This window comes from Camelus dromedarius, chromosome 9 (assembly GCF_036321535.1).
Source record: "Camelus dromedarius isolate mCamDro1 chromosome 9, mCamDro1.pat, whole genome shotgun sequence".
In the NCBI taxonomy this organism is placed as follows: domain Eukaryota; kingdom Metazoa; phylum Chordata; class Mammalia; order Artiodactyla; family Camelidae; genus Camelus; species Camelus dromedarius.
The window spans coordinates 36,917,969-36,939,374 of record NC_087444.1 but is presented as its reverse complement, the minus strand read 5'-3'; the positions used below and the strand labels follow the sequence as shown (position 1 = coordinate 36,939,374).

The window sequence follows — 21,406 nt, the reverse complement described above, 5'->3', positions numbered from 1 at the left end:
CTTTGCCTATTCTGCACATTTTATATAAACAGAATCATATTATATGCGGTCTTTTGTGTCTGAATTCTTTCACTTAGTGTGATATTTCAAAGTTCATCTTTGTTATTACACATATCAGTACTTCATTCCTTTTTTGTTGACAAATAATATTCCATTGTATGGGTATACCATTTTGTTTGTCTATTCATCAGCTGATGAATAAATTGTTTCCACTTTTTGGCTATTATGAATAATGCTGCTGTGAACATTTGTCTACAAGTGTTTGTGTGGATATACTGTAGGTTTTAATTTCTCTTGGTTGTATACCTAGGAGTGGAACTGCTGGGTCATATGTCTTTTTGTTGTTTAGTTGTAAGAGTTCTTCATATATTCTAGATACATGTCCCTTATCAGATATGTGATTTGCAAATATTTCATTCCATTCTGTGTGTTGATTTCTTACTTTCTTGATGGTGTCCTTTGAATTACAAAAGTTTTTAATTTTAATGAAGTCCAATTCATCTGTTTTTTCTTTGGTTGCTTGTGCTTTTGATGTTGTACCTGAGAAACCATTGCTTAACCTAAGGTCAATGATCTTTTAAAAACTTAAGTTTGATCATTTTACTTTTTTGTTTAAACATCTCCAAAAGCTACCTATAACATTTAGAACAGATCCTGTGTCTTCATTGTGGCCTGTAAGACTGCAAGATCTGGTCTACCTTTGGCATCTCCCTACTTCTCATTATACCTGACAGTGGCCTCTGAGTCTGCCTCTTCCAAACCATTCTAATCTCAGGCATTTGTGTTTGTTGTTCTTTATGCTTCAAATTCTTTTCCCAGACATCTGCATGACTTGTCCTTTTTTTTTTTTTTTTGATTTGTCCCTTTTTCATTCAGGTTTCTGCTCAAATGTTGCCGTGTCAATGAGGCCAGCCCTGACCACTCTTTCTAGAGGAGTAGCTTCCTTGGCCTCAGTCACTTGCCATCTCCTTACCACATACTACACATCTGTACATTAAAAATAAGCAACTTAGATGTAAACACTTTATTCCTTCAACTAAATTCCAGTACTATGAGGGCAGTGACTAATGGTATAAACAGAAACTACACATACAAAAAAGAAAATCATATAAATGCATTCTGAAACCTCAAGAAGTCCTAGAATACAGAAATACACTCCTTTTTCACTGTTACACAGGAAACACTGCTCTCTTCTTCATAGCACACATCTTTACATGACCTTGTATGGCTATATGGTTTATTCCTGTATTTTTAAGGCTTGGCCTGTGATTGGTGCTCAGTGCACAATAAATGTGACACTGAAAGTCAAGACAATAATAGGTATTGAGTGTGCCCTTTGAAGGACAAAGCTATATGCTGGGAGCAAGGTGGGAAGGGCAAGTGGAGTGGGTAGGGGGTGGGAAAGATAAAGGCTAGGGATGTGCAGGGATGAAGAACGGGCAGAGAGCAGAGCAACAGTGAGAACTCAGGTTCCTGTCCTCCAAAAGTTTCCCATCTCACTCTTCTTGTTGGATCCTATATGGCCTTCCAACAAAGCCTACCATGTTACAGATAATCCTCTGTAGGATATGCCAACTGTTGAGTGCATAGGAACTTCAGTTAGTGGAAGGCAAAGTCCTATTTTTATTGTTAGGGGCTAAATCTGAAGGACTCTACAGTGAAAGCACTAATAGTTTAGAACAATTGAGATACGTGTTGTGCAAATGGTAGCCATTAGCCATTAGCCATATGTGGCTATTAAGTACTTGATGTGTGATAGTCTGAATCTGAGATGTGCTATAAGTGTAAAACACATCAGATTTTGAAGACTTAGTGCATTAAAAAATGTAAAATATATCGATTAAAAATATTGATTATATATTGAAATGATAGTATTTTAAATATGTTGGGTTAAATAACATTAAAATTAATGTAACCCATTTTTTTAACGTGGTTACTAGAAAATTTTAAATTACATATGTGGCTCACATATGTGGTTGACATTATATTTTTATTGGATTATCCTATGTTTTCCTGAAAGCCCCTAGGAATAATGCCTGGTACCCAGAATGCTTTCAATAAGTACTGGCTGAGTTCATTAAGTTGGGCTGCCTGAGAAGACTCTTTACACTAAGAACTGGCAAACTCCATTTTCTCCAAGCAAAATGTTTGTATATTTGGCAAGAACCTGAGTATGTGGTCAGCCCTTAGCAGTGGGAAAGTGATGGAAATGTGTGAGGCTGTTGATTAGCTTCAGATTGCTGTTGGTTCTCCAGCTGTATTTACACTCTGCTTCAATGAATAAACACCACTTCAGCTGGGCCAGCCTAAATGTTTATTTCTTTGAAAGCACTATTTCCAAAACATAAGCACTTGTTTCGTGGTCTGTTTGAGGGAGGCAGATCCATATGATTCTTCAAATACTTCTATTGCTCACATAGTTTGGAACTTTGGAATTGGACCAGTTCGTTGGCCTCTGAGTTGTTACTTCCTGTTTAGAAGTTGCTCCCCAAATATATTTTGTTTCAGTTTGGGACGTAAGGACATCAAAGAAGTTAAAGGGGAGTTAAACTGCATAATAGGTTTGTACTCTTCAAACTTGTTCTTCAAAAATTTGCCTTGATCTCTTCAATTTTTTGCTATGAACAAGTGTCTCTCTCCTTTTCCCCACAAAGTGGTGCTTTGGCATAGAATCATCAGCAGTATTGACATGCAAGGCCATTTAAGTGATTTCGAAGCCAACTGTAAGCAATTCTAGTACTCAATTCCTGGGATAGTTTTAAAAAATTTTAATTTCAGGTGGCTAGCTTTAAAAACAAAAGAATACTACACCAGCTTGCACTAGAGTATGTTAAGGATTTTGATTTCCAAATATATAATAACTTTTAGGAGAAAACATTGAATTATTTCGTAAGGACTGTCCATAAAAACATGCACTATGAAACATTCTTATTCCCATATGACCCAAATATGCATGGCCTATCTCAATTTTCTACTAAGAGGTGTCGGGGAGGCATAGTTGGTAGTGCACTGAGCTGCACTGTGGCTCATTGAGTCAGTGTTGTGACGGTAGAATAAACAACATTTTGTTCATACAGTGGGACTAATATGGAGCATGGCCAATGGGCCTTCCTAGTCATAATATTTAGTTCTTCCAGGTTAAAAAAAAAAAAACATTGTTCAAAAACTAAGAATAAACTACTTAATATAAGCCACAGAAATGATTTCGGTAGCTTGGAGAAAAATTAGGAAAGAAGGTAACACTCTTCAGTGATACTATAATAGTTTAAAAGTAAACGTATTTAAAGCTATTACAAGGAGAAAACAAGAAGTCTTGAAAAACAGTGAAGTGAAGACAAAGGAAAGATTCTGCACTTTGGAGAACTTTTTGCTTTGCTGTAAATGAGCATTATGTACCTAACAAGCACAATGAGAAGTAACAGTCTTGACAAATCTTTTAGATTTTAAATCTCAGACACTATAATTTCTAAAGTTTTCACATTTTAAAATTCAACAACAAAAATAAGTAGCTTAAACCAGGATTCCTAAGTGTCAAGGACACCTCAGGGTGTGGTAGGTCCTATCCTGGGTCTGTGGTGGCTGCTGGTAGAGATAAGGCAGGGTCAGGATGAAATCCTTTATTCAGAAAATACATTTCCGGTGTATTGTTCATTACTTTAACTTACTCATCATACTTCCTCATTAAGAGGATCATCTCAGCAACCAGTATATAAAAGGACATAACATTTTAGTGATGTAAGGCCTATATTACTGATCACCATTCTTGGAAGATAAGAGTATCTTACCTGTAGCAAAGGCATCAGCTGCAAACCCAGTGCTTGCTCATAGAGCAAATTCAGTTCTGCACAACTGGAGAAGGAGAGTTTGCAGGTATAGAGGTAATAGTGCACATGCCTGAATGTGGAACCATCTCTGTCAATGAAGAGCCTCTGGCTTTCTGAAGAGGTCAAGGCTGATGCCTCTTTCCACAGCAGGGAGTCTGGGAACTGAGCGAGTTTGCTTCTGGGAACTGAGAAATGCCAGCCCCCAACATTGAAATGAAACAAATCCTCTGCTGATTCATGAGGCATACCAGGCTCCTCCTAAAGGGAGAAAGAAGAGAGAGCTATGCAAGAAAAAGTTATAAAAAAGTATCCATATTGGAAACGAAGAAGTAAAGCTATCTCTTATTTGTAGATGATGTGACTTTGCATATACAAAATTCTAAGGAATTCACAATGAGTTTATTAGAAACGAGTTCAAGAAGGTTGAAGGGTACAGATTAATATAAAAAATCAATTGTATTTTTATACACTAGCAATGAACAATCCAAAGATGAAATTAAGAAAACAGTTCCATTCACAATAGTATCAAAAAGAACAAAATATTTAGGAATAAATTTAATAAAAGAAGTGCAAAACTTGTACTCTGAACACTTCAAAACATTGTTGAAAGAAATTTTAAAAGACCTAAATAAATGGAAAAACATCCCGTGTTTACAGATCAGAAGAAATATTGTTATGCTAGCAATACTCTTCAAATAGATCCACAGATTGAACACAATCCCTTTGAAAATCCCAACTGCTTTTTTTGTGTGCAAAAATCGACAAGCTGATGTTAGAATTCATATTGAAATACAAGGAAACCAGAATAGTCAAAACAAACTTGAAAAAGAACAAAATTGAGAACAAAACTTGAGGATTCACACTTCCCACCTTCAAAACTTACTACAAAGCTACTATAGACATACGAATAAGTGGAATAGAATTGAGAGTCTGGAAATAAACCCTTACATTTATAGTTAATTAATTTTGACAAGAAAGTTCAATGGGTAAAAAATAGCCTTTTCAAAAACTGGCGCTGGGATATCTGGATATCCAAATACAAAAAAAAAAGAAGTTGGACTCCTACATCACACCATATAAAAAATTAACACCAAGTAGGTCATAAAACTAAAAATAAGAGCTAAAAATACAAAATCCTTAGGAGAAAACCAACTCTCCATGACTTTGGATTAGGCAATGCCTTCCTAGATAAGAAACAAAAAGCACAAGTGAAATAAACAGTAAACAAAGAAATAAAACTTCATCAAAATTAAAAACATTTGTGCTTCAAAGGATATCATCAAGAAAGTAAAAATGGATAAACAATAAGGTCCTACTGTATAGCACAGGGAACTATATTCAATATCTTGTAATAGCTTCTAATGAAAAAGAATATGAAAAGGAATATAAATATACAACTGAATCACTATACTGTACATGAGAAATTAACATAATATTGTAAACAGACTATACTTCAATAAAAAAAAGTAAAAAGACAACCCAATAATGGAACAAAATATTTGCAAATCACTTATCTGATAAATAATTTGTATTTGAACTATGTAAAAAGAACATTTTACTCAATAATAGAAAGACAAATAACCAAATTTAAAAATGGGTAAAGAATCTAAATAGATATTTCTCCAAAGAGAATACACAAATGGCCAATAGCAAATGAAAACCTACTTATCATTAGCCATTAGGGAAATGCAAATCAAAACTCACAGAGTGGATATTTCATACCCACTAGGATGGCCTGAATCAAAACAATAGATAATAATAAGTGTTAACAAAGATTGGAGAAATTGGAACTCTCACACACTACTGATGGGAACATAAAATGGTGCAGCTGCTCTGGAAAACATTTCAGTGGTTCCTCAAAACATTAAACATGCAGTTCTCACATGGTTCAGCAATTCCACTTCTAGATACAAGTGCAAGAGAAATGAAAACCTATGGCCACAGAAAAATTTGCAGGGAAATGTTCATGGAAGAATTTTTCATAGTAGCTAAAAAATAGAAACAACCAAAATGTCCCTCAGCTGATGAATGAATAAAAAAAAATGTAGTGTATCCATACTGTGGAATATTACTCAATAAAAAGGGATGAAGTACTGGTACATGTTAGAATAAAGATGAAATGTTGAAACATTATGTGAAGTGAAAAAAGCCAGTCACAAAAGACCACATATTATTCCATTTGTATATAATGTGCAAAATAGGCAAATTTATAGAGACAGAGAATAGATTAGTGGTTGCCTAGGGTTGGGGAGGTTGCAGGGGAAATGGGGAACTGCTTAGTAATAGGTATGAAATTTCTTTTTGGGATGATGAAAATGTTCTAAAATTGATTATGGTGATGTTTACACAACTCTGTTACCATACTAAAAACCATTAAATTGTACATTTTTAAATGGTAAATTGTATGCCATGTGAATTATACCTTAATAAAACCGTTTAAAAAAGAGTTATGATGAGTTGCTCCCCACCCCATTGTACACATCAGGGCTCTCTTGGGATCACATCTGCAGAGACATTACATTATTGAGGACACGGCAGGGCAGCTGAATGTGACAGGCTCCTTTTTATATATACAAAGACAGCAAAAGATTAACCTTTCGCAGTTCATTGTTAAAAGTTCAAGGTTATTTATTCATAAGTAAATTGTCTACTTTGCCTCAAGATGACCTTATTAACACTATAGAAAAGTAGAAAGCCATCAAATATACAAACCATCTGTATCAGATGTTAAAATAAACACTCAAGGAACACTACTTTTATAAAAAAGTCTTTTAAGAGTTGTAAATAGTATGTAAATTTTTACCTAAAAAAGGACCAGAAAGTAATATTGAATTTGTGAAAATCAATAAAGGGAAACCTCACTAAAATGGAGTCAGGATGATACTGAGTAGGACCCTGTGGGCACCGCCCCTGCCAACCCCTGCTTCTTGTTTATGGAAAAGCTGAAGTCTCCCGGGATTTCCTGAGTCATAAAAGAGCAGGCTTAAGCAATTGATGATTAGGACAAGTCCACACAAGTCTGCAAGCAGTGGAGGATGGCATCGACTCTGACCACTTATTTCAGAAACTAACTGAGATTACTTCCCCATTTCCCTTTAAAACTTTTATGGCTGAGCAGAACATTTGGAGATGATTTTTGGGGGACACTGAGTCCACCAGATTGCTGGCATTCTGATTAAAAGCAACTTTCCTTTTCGTTATCAAGGCTTTGCCCCCAGGATCATACCCCTGTCCCTGCCTTGAACAGAAATCAATTACTCTTATCTAAGTCTCAGGAGGCCTCACAAAGAGAAGAAACAAGAACTGATTAGGACCAACTAGGCCCAAAATGGCAGATGATTTGACTTCCAATGGACCTTGAGCCTCATTATATGCTCATTATAATGTATTAGCATGGTAAATGACACACCCACCAGGGCCATGATAGTTGATGATTTCTATGACAACAATCCGAAAAGCCCATACAAGGACAGAAAAAAAAGACCATTGGCTCCAGCACACCTGGAAGGAGGACATGATGGCAGAAGCTTCCAATAAAAGTCCATGTAGCCTCACTTGGAGCTGGAACTGTCTCCATCAGACATCTTGGCTAACACCTCCCTGCCTGAGCACTTTCCTTTTCCTCTTTTGAGTAATAAAGCAGCCTGCCTTTCACTTTGTACTCTGATTCTGCTGAGAATTCTTTCTCAACCAATGGGCGAGGACCCACATTTTAGGTGGGCTTTCCAATTTGGAGACCTTTCTATCCTCTAACAAGGAGGCCAGAAGAGGGAACTTTCACAAACATACCACTCAAGGTCAATAAAAATCCCAGCAGGAAGAGACATAACTCAGAGCTCCAGCAGGAGGTGACACTACCTTACTACTGGCCAGAAGGAGGAAGAAAGATTTTCTCCTTGCCTAGAAACAGCTCAGTCAATGAAAGACTGTCACAACTCAGCCAATGAAAAGTCACTATACTTTAAACTCTGAGTTTCCTCCAATGGATGTTTTGTTTATAACAGCCCCTCCCAGCTTCCCTTTCTCCTCTATGACAGAGTTCCCTCTCTTCTGCTTTATCAAACTTGCATGTGGTTCACCATAGCTGCATATCCTGAGTTGCAGTTCTTTACTGCTCCCAAATAAACCTGTTTTGCTGGTAAAAATAACAGGCTGTTTTATGGTTTTATGTTAACAAATTCTAGGTAAAAATTATGCATGCTGAAGTGATTGGGGTGCAATATACAAATCTTTGAAACTTATTTTTAAATGCATCAAAAAAGATGAGTCGATAGAGGGATGGATAGATGGATATTTGATGAAACAAGTACAGCAAAATGTTCATTGTAGAATCCAGGTAGTGGGTATATAGTGCTCACTGTAAAATTCTTTCAACCTTTCTGAATGTTTCAAAATTTGCATTAAAACGTTGGTGGGGGGAAAGAAGGTTAAAATAAGAGGTGGTTGCTCAAGGGAGGAAAAGTCCACTTCTCTAACAAAACCTGCATCTTCTGACATCTGAGGAAGGAAAATACATGCATGTACAAAGAAGGGGATGTGGTTCTTTTATAATAAGCCTGGTTTAAGTATTCAGATATAAAGAAGAGCAATTACATATAGCACGTTTGAGGCTAAAAGAATTAAAGGGGACATGAAGAGAAAGATTACAAACTGTAAAATGTTGGTGTCTCACAGAAGCAGAACTGGAAAAGCCAATCTAATGGGCTAATTTAGGCTTTTAAATCCTGGCCTTTCTAAACATGCCTATGGCTGAACATGACAAGCTGAGATTAACTAAGGGCCCCACCTAGACCAGAAAGCATAAATTTGTAAGGACTATTTAATTTGCTTTCTATTCTCCTTAAAGGTGATTAGCTGGTTGAGAGCTCAGTGAAAGTGCCTGAAGTGAGCAGATTTTGGATGCCAAAGAAAACTTGCTCCTTGAAGGGGAGCCACAGATATGGTCTCAGTTTCTCTTTTCTTATTAAGGACAAGGTATGACAAGAGGGTCTTGGCATAGAGTTTGCCTCCTTCATGTCTCAGGTACATGTCTCATCCACAGGTGAGCTCCCAAGAGGTACCTGTTGGAGTGAGGGTAGGGGCTAAGGATGTGGTTATTCTTTCCAGTATTCTTCCAGACGACTGCTTAGGAGCTGGTTAATGGAAGAAATACCCCAGTCTGGGGAGAGCCCTCCTCTTAAGTCACAGGCAAGCTTGGGGGCCTATAGTACTTGAAGGAAAAAAGGCTTCTCACCAGACTGACTGCAGGAAATGGGGTAGCCCTCGCCATCCCCACCCCATCCCAAAAAGTCTCTCTCTTGTGCATACTGATCCCTCTCCCCAAAAGGAGCTCCTTCCAGATCAATTTCTAGACCTAGAACCAATTCATGCTCTAAAGACGGGACCTCAACTCCTCAGAGCCAACGTTTCAGATCTGGAACTCCCCATCATGCCTCAGAGAGCTGCTCCCACCCAACCCCTCTTATCCCCCACTCCCACCCCATTCACCCACCCGCCCACCGCCTTGCCTCAGTCAACACCCCCAAACGCTGAGACAGAAAGACCTTCACCCCGTCAGACACACTCTCGCCCCTTAGACCTAGAGTCCCCCACATCCTCGCTTCGACCCTCAAATCAGGCACATTTTTCCGACTCCTCAGAACTAGCCTTCAAACTCTTCAAAGCTGGGGCCATGTCCACCCGCCGTGTCCCACAGCCAGGTCCCTAACCCCATAGCCCTTATCCTCAGCCACATCGCTCCCATTCCTTGTTTTAGTATCTTTGGCGCCCCCGCCAGGGCTGGCTGGCAGCATACCATGGTCTCGTCTCCTGAGGCGGGAGGGCAGGCTCGTGACCCGGGCAATAACGGCCCCCGGGAGCGCGGCGGCGCGCGGCGGGAAGGGGCGGGGCTTGGCGCGCGACAGGCCGTCTTGCGGGCTGCAACAGGTGAGCCGCGCGTGGGGGTGCCGGCGGGCGGGGATGGCGGAGCAGTGGGATCTGGACGAAGAGGGTATCCGCCGCCTGGGGGCGCTGACCCTGGAGCAGCCCGGTAGGGCCTGGCGGGAAGGGCCTGGGCCGGGAGCTTGGGGTTGGAGGCTGAGGGGAGAAACCTGAGAGGCAGGCAGAGGAGTCTGAGGTAGTCAGGGGGCAACAGCGGTGGAGGAGAGGCCCCTGAGGCGGAGGAAGGGTTACTGAGGCAGAAGAGTTACACTGAGGTAAAAGGGTTACATACTGAGGTAGAGGTGAAGGAACTGAAGTAACCGGAGAGTATGGGGCGGAGGGCGAGGAACTGAGGGAGAGGGGCGAAGTCTAAAATGGAGGAGGAGAAACAGGGTTAACCAGACCCTGCTGCCGGCTACACAGAACTGGACAGAGTCTTTCCCCTAGTGGAAAGAAACCGAGCCCCAAGAGGGGTCTTGGTGGAAGAAGGGGAGCGCTGGGAAGGGAGTTGAAGTGGGAGTGCTTTCGAGGAGCCACGAAGGGCGTTAATTTTGGCAGTTTTGGAAACTTCCGACCCAGGAGGGCTTTTCCTGTCTTCGTCCAGTCTCTGCCTCAAGAATTTAGCCATTTCTTTGATCCACCTGGATGTGTAGCCTCCTTTTGAGACCCAGAAAGGGATCTGATGTGAAAGAAATAGGAGCTGATCTCTATAGGAGCTTAGATCAGTGTCCCATCCCTGACCTCGTCCTAGAGGTAAAGCTGGCGGACTGTTGACGTGGGGTCTCATACACACAGCTTGCTTTCTGAGTTACTAAGGAGTAGAAATGTTGAAAAAGATACCAATGTTCCTCATTCAACTTTAACCCTTCCTGAATACATTGTATCTTAATGCCAGGCCCTGTGTTAAATACTTTCCCTGCATTATTTAATCCACATAACAAGCTTATGAAGCAGATGCTCTTATTGTCCCTATTTTACGGATATATAAAATTAGGTTTATGCTCTTGCCTAAAGTGATGCAGCCAGGGTTTATTAAGCCGGGACTCTGATTCCAGAGGCTGTGCTCTAACCCTAGCAAAAAGTTGCCTTTCTTGCTTCCTCTAGTACTTTTTATTTGTGGGATATGCAATAACTTGGTTTTATTTAAAAATTATTTATTTCAAATTTATCAAAATTAGTACATGCTAGTAACAAACATTGCATGAGTGAGCAAAGAGGGTATTAATTTTTCCTTTCTTTGGAAGTACCCCCTCCCCCATCCCAAAGATAATGGTTTGGTGTGCATATAAATAGACTGATGTAGACATTTCAGGTTTATTTTTTTCCAGATTACTTTGCACTCTCCTAATTTACAAGTTACCGAAGAAGAGCTTCATTGGTTTGACATACTGTTGTGCCTTTGTCTCTTTTTTAAAAAAAATTATTCAATTTGATTTGTAGGGGGCACATACCCCTTCTATTCTCCAGCTAGAACAATATGTGGCAGGTTTTTTTTTTTTCTTATTTGCTTGTTTTTATTACAAGCATGTGAATAACAAAATTAATTGTGCTTATTCTGACAGTTCAAACCATACAAAAGTATCTAAAGTAAAAGAATATTCTTTCCCTCCTTCCGTACCTAACCTAACAGTAATTTCTTAATATTATTAGATATCCAACTAGTTTTCTCATTTCCCCACTGTCCTATAAAATTTTTCTTCTTTTAAAAATTTTTTGGAATCAGAATTTATACAAGGTCTATTGCAATTGGTTGATATTGATTTTAAATATTATTTTATCTATAGGTTCCTTTCCTTATTTTTCTTGCATTTTCTCTTGTTTTTGAAGAAACTAGTCATTTGTCCTGAATAGTTTCTTACAATCTGGATTTTGCTCATTACATTCCTAAGATGTTTAACATTTTCCTCTGTTCTTGTATGTTCTATGAATTGGTAGTTAAATAAGGCTTGAGCAGATTCAGGTTTGATTTTTTTTTTTTTTTTCCAGACTGTTTCATAAATGATGGTGTATAATTCCGTCAGGAATTATATAATATCTGGTGTTCTTTTTGTGATAGTATCAGTCATTGAATATGATTGCCTAGGGCCCATTAATTCATTAGGGATTGCAAAGTGGTAATTTTAAAATTCATTCATTTTTATTAGTTGTAATACTTTTATAAAAAGACATTTTCTCACACCACCTATTTGGTTACCCTGAGGTACAGTTTGTATAGGAAAGACAGGATAAATGCTTGATATTTTTTGCCTTATTTATCAGTTTTTGGAAAGATGAGTTGTTTTCTTAGCATCCTCCAAACATGACCAATGAGAGTTGTTTTGTTTTCTTAATATCATTATAAACTCATGGATTTGAAGGTTTTTGATGTGTTCCAATCCACTGCAAATATTATAATTGATGCTGAACTTGTCCCAAATTTGGCAAGTGAGAGATTTTTCATGTTGATTCCTGAGGCTTTTTTTTTTAGATAAAGACAAGTAACATTTACTGCTTTTGTAGAATGTTTTCTTCAGTGTACATGACAAAAGAAATTATTTTGTCACTAATAAGTCATCAGTAAAAGTGTAGGCTAGTTTGATTATTCTCTCTTATTTCAGTTTGTATTCCATCATGTAAAAAGCACTGTAGCAAATTTGGTGTAGGAGAGTCTAACTGCCTGAGGCACTTTAAAATTTTATTTATTTGAAACACTTTCATCATTATAAACAAGCTTTATTAAAGATTATGAATTCAATTTCCAGGTGAACTATAAATGGTTTTCTACAGAGGAATTGCTTGATCTTTTCATGAATAAAACATATTTTTGCCCACTGGGGTTATTATAACCCATATAGTAAAATTGTAAGATTATTCTGTTGTTCTTGAAATCTGTGATGTGCAGTATTTGATTTGTTCTCTGATCTATTTGTCTTCACTCTCTTTATAACCATTGAAACCGAGCGCATAATCTCTTAAGACCTGTACTTCTCATGAATTATAAAAGAACATCTGTCCCTGTGGCAGTTTGTCATTTGATTGATAATTCTGGTTCCCTTTAAAAATGTTAAAAATGTCTGCTCTTCAAAACAGGCTGCAGTGAAAGGCATGAGAAATGCAGCAGAGCACTGATGGAAATCATAACTGACCTTAGCTTTTGTCCCATGGTAACAAGACTCTCAGTGTATTAGATCATTGCATACTATAGAACTACCAATATGCCATCCTCGAAGTCGGAAAATTTTGTGCATGTGTGATATAATTCACGTCCTGTAAAATTTAAAGTATACAATTCAGTGTCACTCAGTACATCACCACTATCTAGTTCCAGAACATTTTTATCAACCCAAAGGAAACTCCATACCCATTAGGCAGTCAGTCCTCATTTCTAGCTCACCCCAGCCCCTGGCAATCACTAATCTGCTTTTGTCTCTATAGATCTGCTTGTTCTAAACATTTTATATAAATGGAATCATACAATATGTGACCTTTTGTGTCTGGTTTCTTTCACTTAGCATGATATTATTATTTTAGCACAAAGGAGACTTCATTCCTTTTAAAATTTATTTTATTATTAATAGGCTTTATTTTTTAAAAGCAGTTTCAGATTTACAGAAAAATTGAACAGAAAGTACAGAGAGTTCCCATATACTCTTCCCCATCACACCTTCCTCACATCCCCCATAGTTTCCCCTTTTATTAATATCTTGTAATAATATATTATTAACTAAAGTCTATAGTTTACATTAGGGTTCACTCTTTGTGTTGTACAGTTCTGTTGTTTTTGACAAATCATTTGTCCACCGTTACAGAATCAACAGAATAGTTTCACTGCCCTAAAAATCCCCTGTACTCCACCTGTTCATCTCTCCCTCCCCACTGAACCCCTGACAACCACTGACATTTTCCCTGTTGCCTTTTGCAGAATGTCATATAGTTGTAATCATATAGTATGTAACACCTGGCAACCACTGATTCTTTTTTAAAATTTAAAAAATCTTTTAATTGAGGTAAAATTGACATATAAAATTATATTAGGTTCAGGTGTACAACATACTGGTTTAATGTTTGTATACACTGCAAAGTGATCACCATAATAAGTCAAGGTAACCTCTGTCTGTCACCTTACATAGTTACAAAAAAATTTTTTTCTTGCAATGACAACTTGTAAGATCTACTCTCTTAGTAACTTTCAAATATGCAGTACAGTATTATTAACAAGTCATCATGCTATACATCACTGATCTTTTCAGAATATTATATAGTTGGAATTACACATGTGTAACCTTTTCAAACTGACTTCTTTCACTTAGCAGTATGTATTTAAGTTTCCTCCATGTTTTTCTGTGACTCAATGAATAGCTCATTTTATTGCTGAGTAATATTCTACTATGTGAATGTACTATAGTTTGTTTATCCAGCTACTTATTGAATTCAGGGCATCTTGTTGCTTCTAAGTTGTGGCAGTTTTGAATAAAGCTTCCATAAACATTCATGTACAGGTTTCTGTGTGGACATAAACTTTCAGATCACTTGAGTAAATGCCAAGGAGCATAATTGCTAGATCATATGGTAAAAGCCATATTTAGCTTTGTAAGAAACTGCCAAACTATCCTCCAAAGTGGCTATACCGTTGCATTCCACTAGCAATGAATGAGAGTTCCTGTTGCCCCATGCTATGGTCTGAATGTGTCTTCCACTTCCAAAATTCGTATGTTGAAATCCTAATGCCTAATGTGATGGTATTAAGAGGTGGGGCTCCTGGGAGGTGATAAGGTCATGAGGGCCCTCATAAAAAGAGATTAATAACCTTATGAAAGAGATCAGAGAGAAAGTTCTCTTGTCCCCTTCCACTACATGAGGACATATCGAGAAGTAGACAGTCTGCAACATGGAAGAAGGCATTTTCACCAGAACCTGACGATGCTGCACCCTATTCTTGGACTTCCAGTCTCCAGAACTGTGAGAAAAAAATGTTTGTTGTTTATAAGCCACACAGTCTGTAGTATTTTTTATAGCAGCCCAAACAGACAAAGACACCACCAATATTTGGAGTTGTTAGTGTTTTGGAGTTCGGCCATTCTAATAAGTACATAGTGGTATCTCATTATTGTTGTAATTTGCAATTTCCTAATGACTTAAGATGTTGAGAATCGTTTCATATGTTTGCCATCTGTATATCTTCTTTGGTGAGGTGTCTGTTCAAATCTTTTATTTTTTAAATTGGGCTGTTTGTTTTCTTATTGTTGAGTTTTAAGAGTTCTTTGTATATTGGACAGATTCGTGTTTTGCATATATTTTCTCCCACTCTGTGTCTTGTCTTTTCACTCTTAACAGTGTCCCAATATCTTTTGCAGAGTAGAAGTTTTAAATTTTAATTAGAAGTCTCATTCTTAAGTTTTTCTTTCATGAATCATGCTTTTAGTGTTGCATTAAAATTTTATTGCCAAACCCAAGGTCACCTAGATTTTGCTCCTGTATTATCTTTTAGAAGTTTTCTCATTTTGTGTTGTACATTTAGATCCTTTTTGAATTAATTTTTATGTAAGTTATAAACTCTGTGTCTAGATTTCTTTCCTTTTCTTTGTGCATGTGGTTGGATGTCCAGTTGTTCTAGCAACAGTTGTTGAAAGGCTATCCTTTTTCCACTGAATTGATTTTGCTCCTTTGTCAAAGACCAGTGAACTATACTCATGCAGGCCCGTTTCCAGGCTATCTGGTCTATCCATTGATTTTTTTTTCTTCCAACTCTACACTGTCTTAATTATTATAGCTCTATAGAAAGATTTTAAGTCAGGTAGTATTAGTCCTCTGACTTTGTTTTTCCTTCTTCAATGTTTCATTGGCTATTCTGTGTCTTTTGCCTTTCCATATACACTTCAGAATCAGTTTGTTAATATCTACACAATAACTTGCCTGGACGTCATTGCTTTTTATGGGCTGAATAATTTTTCATTGTATGGTTATATACCACATTTTGTTTATCCATTTATGTATTGGTGGACATTTGGGTTGTTTCCACCTTTTGGCTATTTTGAATAAAGCTGCTATAAACATGGATGTACATATATCTGTTAGAGTCCTTGATTTTAATTCTTTTAATATATACTCAAATGGAATTGTTCTATTGTTTGTTTGGTTTTTGGGTTCTGGTTGTTTTGCTCTGATCTTCATTTCTGAAATCTTTTATTTTCCTTTTTTATTATTTCTTGAGTTCTGTCTTATCTATTTTCAAATCTTCCTTCTCTTTCCAATAATCTTTTGAATTTTTTGTATTTCCAATTTACATTTTTCAGTAATTCTCAAACTTCTGGGTATCGGGATTCCTTTAAATTCTTAAAAATTATTTAGGACTTCAAAAAGCTTTCATTCATGTGGATTATATCTACTTACATTACTGTATTTGAAATTGAAACAGAAAATATTTATTTATTTATTTATTTTAATTCACTAAATGATAACTATAACATACCATTACATGTTAACATAGACATTTTTTATGTCCTAATTGAAGACATCCAGATTCTCATATCTGCTTCTGTGTTAAATCTGTTACGATATGTTATTTTGGTTTATACATATATTTATAATCATGCCTCACACAGATATGTAGTTGGAAAAGGGAGGAGTTTTAAATACTTTTTTAGTGCATATTCTTTAATATGACATGAAAACTGAGCAAATGGTAGTTTGTCAAAGTTTAGTTGTGGAATCTGAAACCGTATAAATGGACTTTTTGTATTCTGTTATATTAAAATTCTTGCATTTAAATGGATGGTACATCTTGCATTTAAATGGATCTTTTATTCATGCATGATTTTGTAACATCATGCATCTATCATTTGAAAAATACTAATTCACTGAGTTATGTAGATCTTCCAAATATTGACAGATTTCATTATATAACATTAAAAATCATGTTTGTTAATATTTTCACAAATCTCATTAGAAAGATCTATAGGTGTTGGTGGCAGATACAAGTTTTCCAGAATTCTAATTTCTCGGTGGAAGCTCATATTTTATAATTGGCAGCAGTTATTATCACTTGTTTTCCTGAAGTGACAGTCTCACTTTGTTTATTTTCAAGAAAATGTCTGCCAACTGTTTGTCTGAATATGTCAGACTTTTCAAGTAGAAATGGTATGCCCCAAAAAAAGTGGCTAATTAAACTGACGTCTCAAAAATCACGCAAGTGTTTTCCCTCAAGGCATCCACCATACTTCAGTATGCAACAAAAGTACTTCATGGGTACTTCCTGTTTAGTCACACAGTATAAAAAAGACATACTCAAGGGTCAAGATTTAATAAAATTAATCATTTTTACTGCTTTTTCAAGGGCATTCTTAAGAGAAAGTGGCTTTAAAAAAAAAAGCTGCAAGCATGAAGAATACAATACAGTGACTTGGAGTGAAGTTTGATGCTACTGCCTTGACTCATCCTAAGACCTCAGTAGTTTTTGCTTTTGTATCATTCATGCAAATGTCAACAGAGCAAAAAGGGCTATTAATGTTTTGATACTATTATGAAAATATTTTTTTACTGGAAGTCTACTTTCTTTTAAAAAATTTTTAATAGACTTTATTTTTTTAAGAGCAGTTTCAGGTTTACAGCAGAACTGAGCAGAAAATACAGAGTTCCCACATAGCCCTCCCCACCCACACATATATACTCCCCTACCCTCAACATCCCTCATCAGTGTGGCATATTTGGTAATATCGACGAACCAACATGGACACATTATTATCCAAATTCCATAGTTTACATTAGGGTTCACTCTTGATGTTGTACATTCTATGGGCTTTGACAAATGCATAATGACATGTAGCCACCACTATAGTATCATACAGAATAATTTCATCGCCCTAAAAATCCCTTGTGCTCTATCTATTCATCCCTCCCTCCTTCCCTCTCCCCAAACCCCTGGAAACCACTATCTTTTTATTGTTCCTGTAGCTGTGCCTTTCCAGAGTGTCATTTGGTTGGAATTGTACAGTTCGTAGCTTTTTTCAGACTGGCTTCTTTCATTTAGTAGTATGTCTTTTAAGTTTCTTCCATGTCTTTCATGGCTTGATGTCTCTTTTTTTTTTCACTGCACATATATTTTTAAATTTACATATATGTACTGTTCATTGTTTCTAAGAACATTTAGAGCTTTAGCTTTTTTAATTTACATAGTTATCAAAGGAATAAAGCCAACCACAAAATAAAAATTAATTCAAAAAGATACATACACCTTGCTATTAATAGCAACATTATTTATAATTGCCAAGATATGGAAGCATCCTAAGTGCACATCAACAGTTGAATAGATAATGAGGATGCAGCATACATATATATAATGGAGTGCAACTTACTCATAAGAAAGAAGGATATTTTGCCATTTCCAGCCCTCATTCATTTTTTTTTCACTTCAAAAACCAGAATTTTATAACTGGCATAAACATTTCCATTACATCAAAAACAACAAAATACCTAGAAATAAACTTAACCAAGGAGGTTACCTATACTCTGAAAACTGAAATGACACAAAGAAATAGAAATTTTTTAAAATAGTTTTGATTTTGTGGCCCTCTGTGTTTGTCTCAGGGACCTCCAGGAGGCTAGGGACCATGATTTGAGAACTGCTACATTTTGTTATGACATCTTTTTTTTTTTTTTTGAATAGCAGCTTTATTTTATTTTATTTTTTTAACATTTTTTGTTGATTTATAATCTTTTTACAATGTTGTGTCAAATTCCAGTGTAGAGCACAATTTTTCAGTTATACATGAACATATATATATTCATTGTCACATTTTTTTCTCTGTGAGCTACCATAAGATCTTGTATATATTTCCCTGTGCTATACAGTATAATCTTGTTTATCCATTCTACAATTTTGAAATCCCAGTCTATCTTTTCCCACCCCCCACCCCCTTGGCAACCACAAGTTTGTATTCTATGTCTGTGAGTCTATTTCTGTTTTGTATTTATGCTTTGTTTGTTTGTTTGTTTTAATTCCACATATGAGTGATCTCATATGGTATTTTTCTTTCTCTTTCTGGCTTACTTCACTTAGAATGACATTCTCCAGGAGCATCCATGTTGCTGTAATTGGTGTTATGTTGTCAGTTTTTATGGCCGAGTAGTATTCCATTGTATAAATATACCACATCTTCTTACCCAGTCATCTGTTGATGGACATTTAGGCTGTTTCCATGTCTTGGCTATTGTAAATGATGCTGCTATGAACATTGGGATGCAGGTGTCAACCTGAAGTAGGGTTCCTTCTGGATATATGCCGAGGAGTGGGATTCCTGGGTCATATGGTAAGTCTATTCCTAGTCTTTTGAGGAATCTCCATACTGTTTTCCACAGTGGCTGCACCAACCTGCATTCCCACCAGCAATGTCAGAGGGTTCCCTTTTCTCCACAGCCTCTCCAGCATTTGTCATTTGTGGACTTTTGAATGATGGCCATTCTGACTGGTATGAGGTGATATACCTCATTGTAATTTTGATTTGCATTTCTCTGATAATTAGTGATATTGAGCATCTTCTCATGTGCCTATTGATCATTTGTATGTCTTCCTTGGAGAATTGCTTGTTTAGGTCTTCTGCCCATTTTTGGATTGGGTTGTTTGTTTTTTTCTTATTAAGTAATATGTGTTGCTTGTATATTCTGGAGATCAAGCCTTTGTTGGTTTTATTTGCAAAAATGTTTTCCCATTCCGTAGGTTGTTTTGTTGTTTTACTTATGGTTTCCTTTGCTGTGCAGAAGCTTGTAAGTTTCTTTAGGTCCCATTTGTTTATTCTTGCTTTTATTTCTATTGCTTGAGTAGACTGTTCTAGGAGAACGTTTTTGAGATGTATGTCAGATAATGTTTTGCCTATATTTTCCTCTAGGAGGTTTATTGTATCTTGTCTTATGTTTAAGTCTTTGATCCATCTTGAGTTGATTTTTGTGTATGGTGTAAGGGAGTGTTCTAGCTTCATTGTTTTACATGCTGCTGTCCAGTTTTCCCAACACCATTTGCTGAAGAGACTGTCTTTATTCCAGTGTATATTCTTACCTCCTTTGTCGAAGATTAGTTGACCAAAAGTTTGTGGGTTCATTTCTGGGCTCTCTATTCTGTTCCTTTGGTCTATATGTCTGTTTTGGTACCAATATCATGCTGTCTTGATGACTGTAGCTGTATAGTATTGTCTGAAGTCTGGGAGAGTTATTCCTCCAGCCTCTTTCTTTCTCTTCAGTAATGCTTTGGCAATTCTAGGTCTTTGATGGTTCCATATAAATTTTATTATGATTTGTTCTAGTTCTGTGAAATATGCCCTGGGTAATTTGATAAGGATTGCATTAAATCTGTAGATTGCCTTGGGCAGTGTGACCATTTTAACAATATTGATTCTTCCAATCCAAGAGCATGGGATATCTTTCCATTTTTAAAGTCTTCTTTAATTTCCTTGGTCAATGGTTTATAGTTTTCTGTGTATAATTCTTTCACCTCCTTGGTTAGATTTATTCCTAGGTATTTTATTACTTTGGGTGCTATTTTAAAGAGGATTGTTTCTTTACTTTCTTTTTCTGTTGATTCATTGTTAGTGTAAAGAAATGCAACTGATTTTTGAACGTTAATCTTGTAACCTGCTACCTTGCTGAATTCTTCGATCAGCTCTAGTAGTTTTTGTGTGGACCTTTTAGGGTTTTCTATATATAGTAACATGTCATTGGCATATAGTGACACTTTTACCTCTTCTTTTCCAATTTGGATCCCTTTTATTTCTCTTTCTTGTGTTATGACATCTTTTAGCTTGTTTTGAAATACTAAGTTTCAATTTTCATTTGTTTTGTGGATGTATCTTTCTGGAGTGCTTTCATTCTTCAGGGATGTTATTCTGCTCTTTTGTTTGTTTGTTTTAATAACCACATATAAAATTTGACTGTAAACTTTTTCTGTGTCTCTTTGTTAAAGTGCATTAAGTTTTCCTATTCTTTTGGGTGGGAAGAGTGGGGCTGAATAGCTTTTCTAGTTTCAAGGTTTCGGAGCTCCCTCTTCTGTTGTGTTCACAAAGTACTAAAAAAAAGGGCTTTATGCTTCCTGAGATCTGCTATCTCTGCTTCCCTCCCTGACTTGTATCTGGACCTTCTCTTTCCTTTGAACCTATTGTCTCTATCCCATTCATTGTGGATTCTCCTCTCACTGGTTCCTCTCAGGGAGGAGTCTTGTCTTAAAAAGCACCTTAAGACCTTATCTTAATGCAGTCCCTGGCACTCACCTACAAATGGGATCCTGTAGAACCTCCTTCCAGTTTTGGTTGCTATTCTCAGTTTGGCTCACTACACTTCACACTTTATTGGCAATTTTGACATTCTCCTCTTTTCACTGCTATTAGAAGTCTAGTCTACATATACACATACTTACACACATACATATTCTTTAAAACACAGTCACACACACATACACACATGCACACACACACACTCACAGTCATGCTTTTTCCTCACTTAATGTCTTGGAGATATTTCCATATGCATATCTACAAGTCTGTCTCATTCTTTTTAATGACTGCATAACAATAATTAGCATGAACATAGCACCATGTATCGGGCACTATCCTAAGTTTTGTGTACTTTTACACGCACACACACAGATAGATAGATATTCATATAATCCCTACAGCATCTTAGAGGTAAGTACTGTTATTACC

General features: G+C 36.7%; 2 protein-coding genes across 2 annotated transcripts in view; one reads left to right on the top strand and one right to left on the bottom strand.

The window, feature by feature from the left end:
- The window catches only part of KCTD19 (potassium channel tetramerization domain containing 19), a 28,766-nt gene extending 19,110 nt beyond the window's left edge, over nt 1-9,656 (bottom strand). The window contains exons 1-2 of the mRNA XM_031458251.2: nt 9,619-9,656; nt 3,786-4,082 (exon numbers count right to left, since the gene is read on the bottom strand). Of these exons, the coding sequence (XP_031314111.1) occupies nt 3,786-4,082; nt 9,619-9,621 (300 nt within the window). The 5' untranslated portion in view covers nt 9,622-9,656. The remainder of the gene's footprint in view (nt 1-3,785; nt 4,083-9,618) is intronic.
- A 105-nt stretch (nt 9,657-9,761) lies between these two features.
- The window catches only part of LRRC36 (leucine rich repeat containing 36), a 46,019-nt gene continuing 34,374 nt past the window's right edge, over nt 9,762-21,406 (top strand). Inside the window, exon 1 of the mRNA XM_031458272.2 lies at nt 9,762-9,852. Within this exon, the coding sequence (XP_031314132.1) occupies nt 9,783-9,852 (70 nt within the window). The 5' untranslated portion in view covers nt 9,762-9,782. The remainder of the gene's footprint in view (nt 9,853-21,406) is intronic.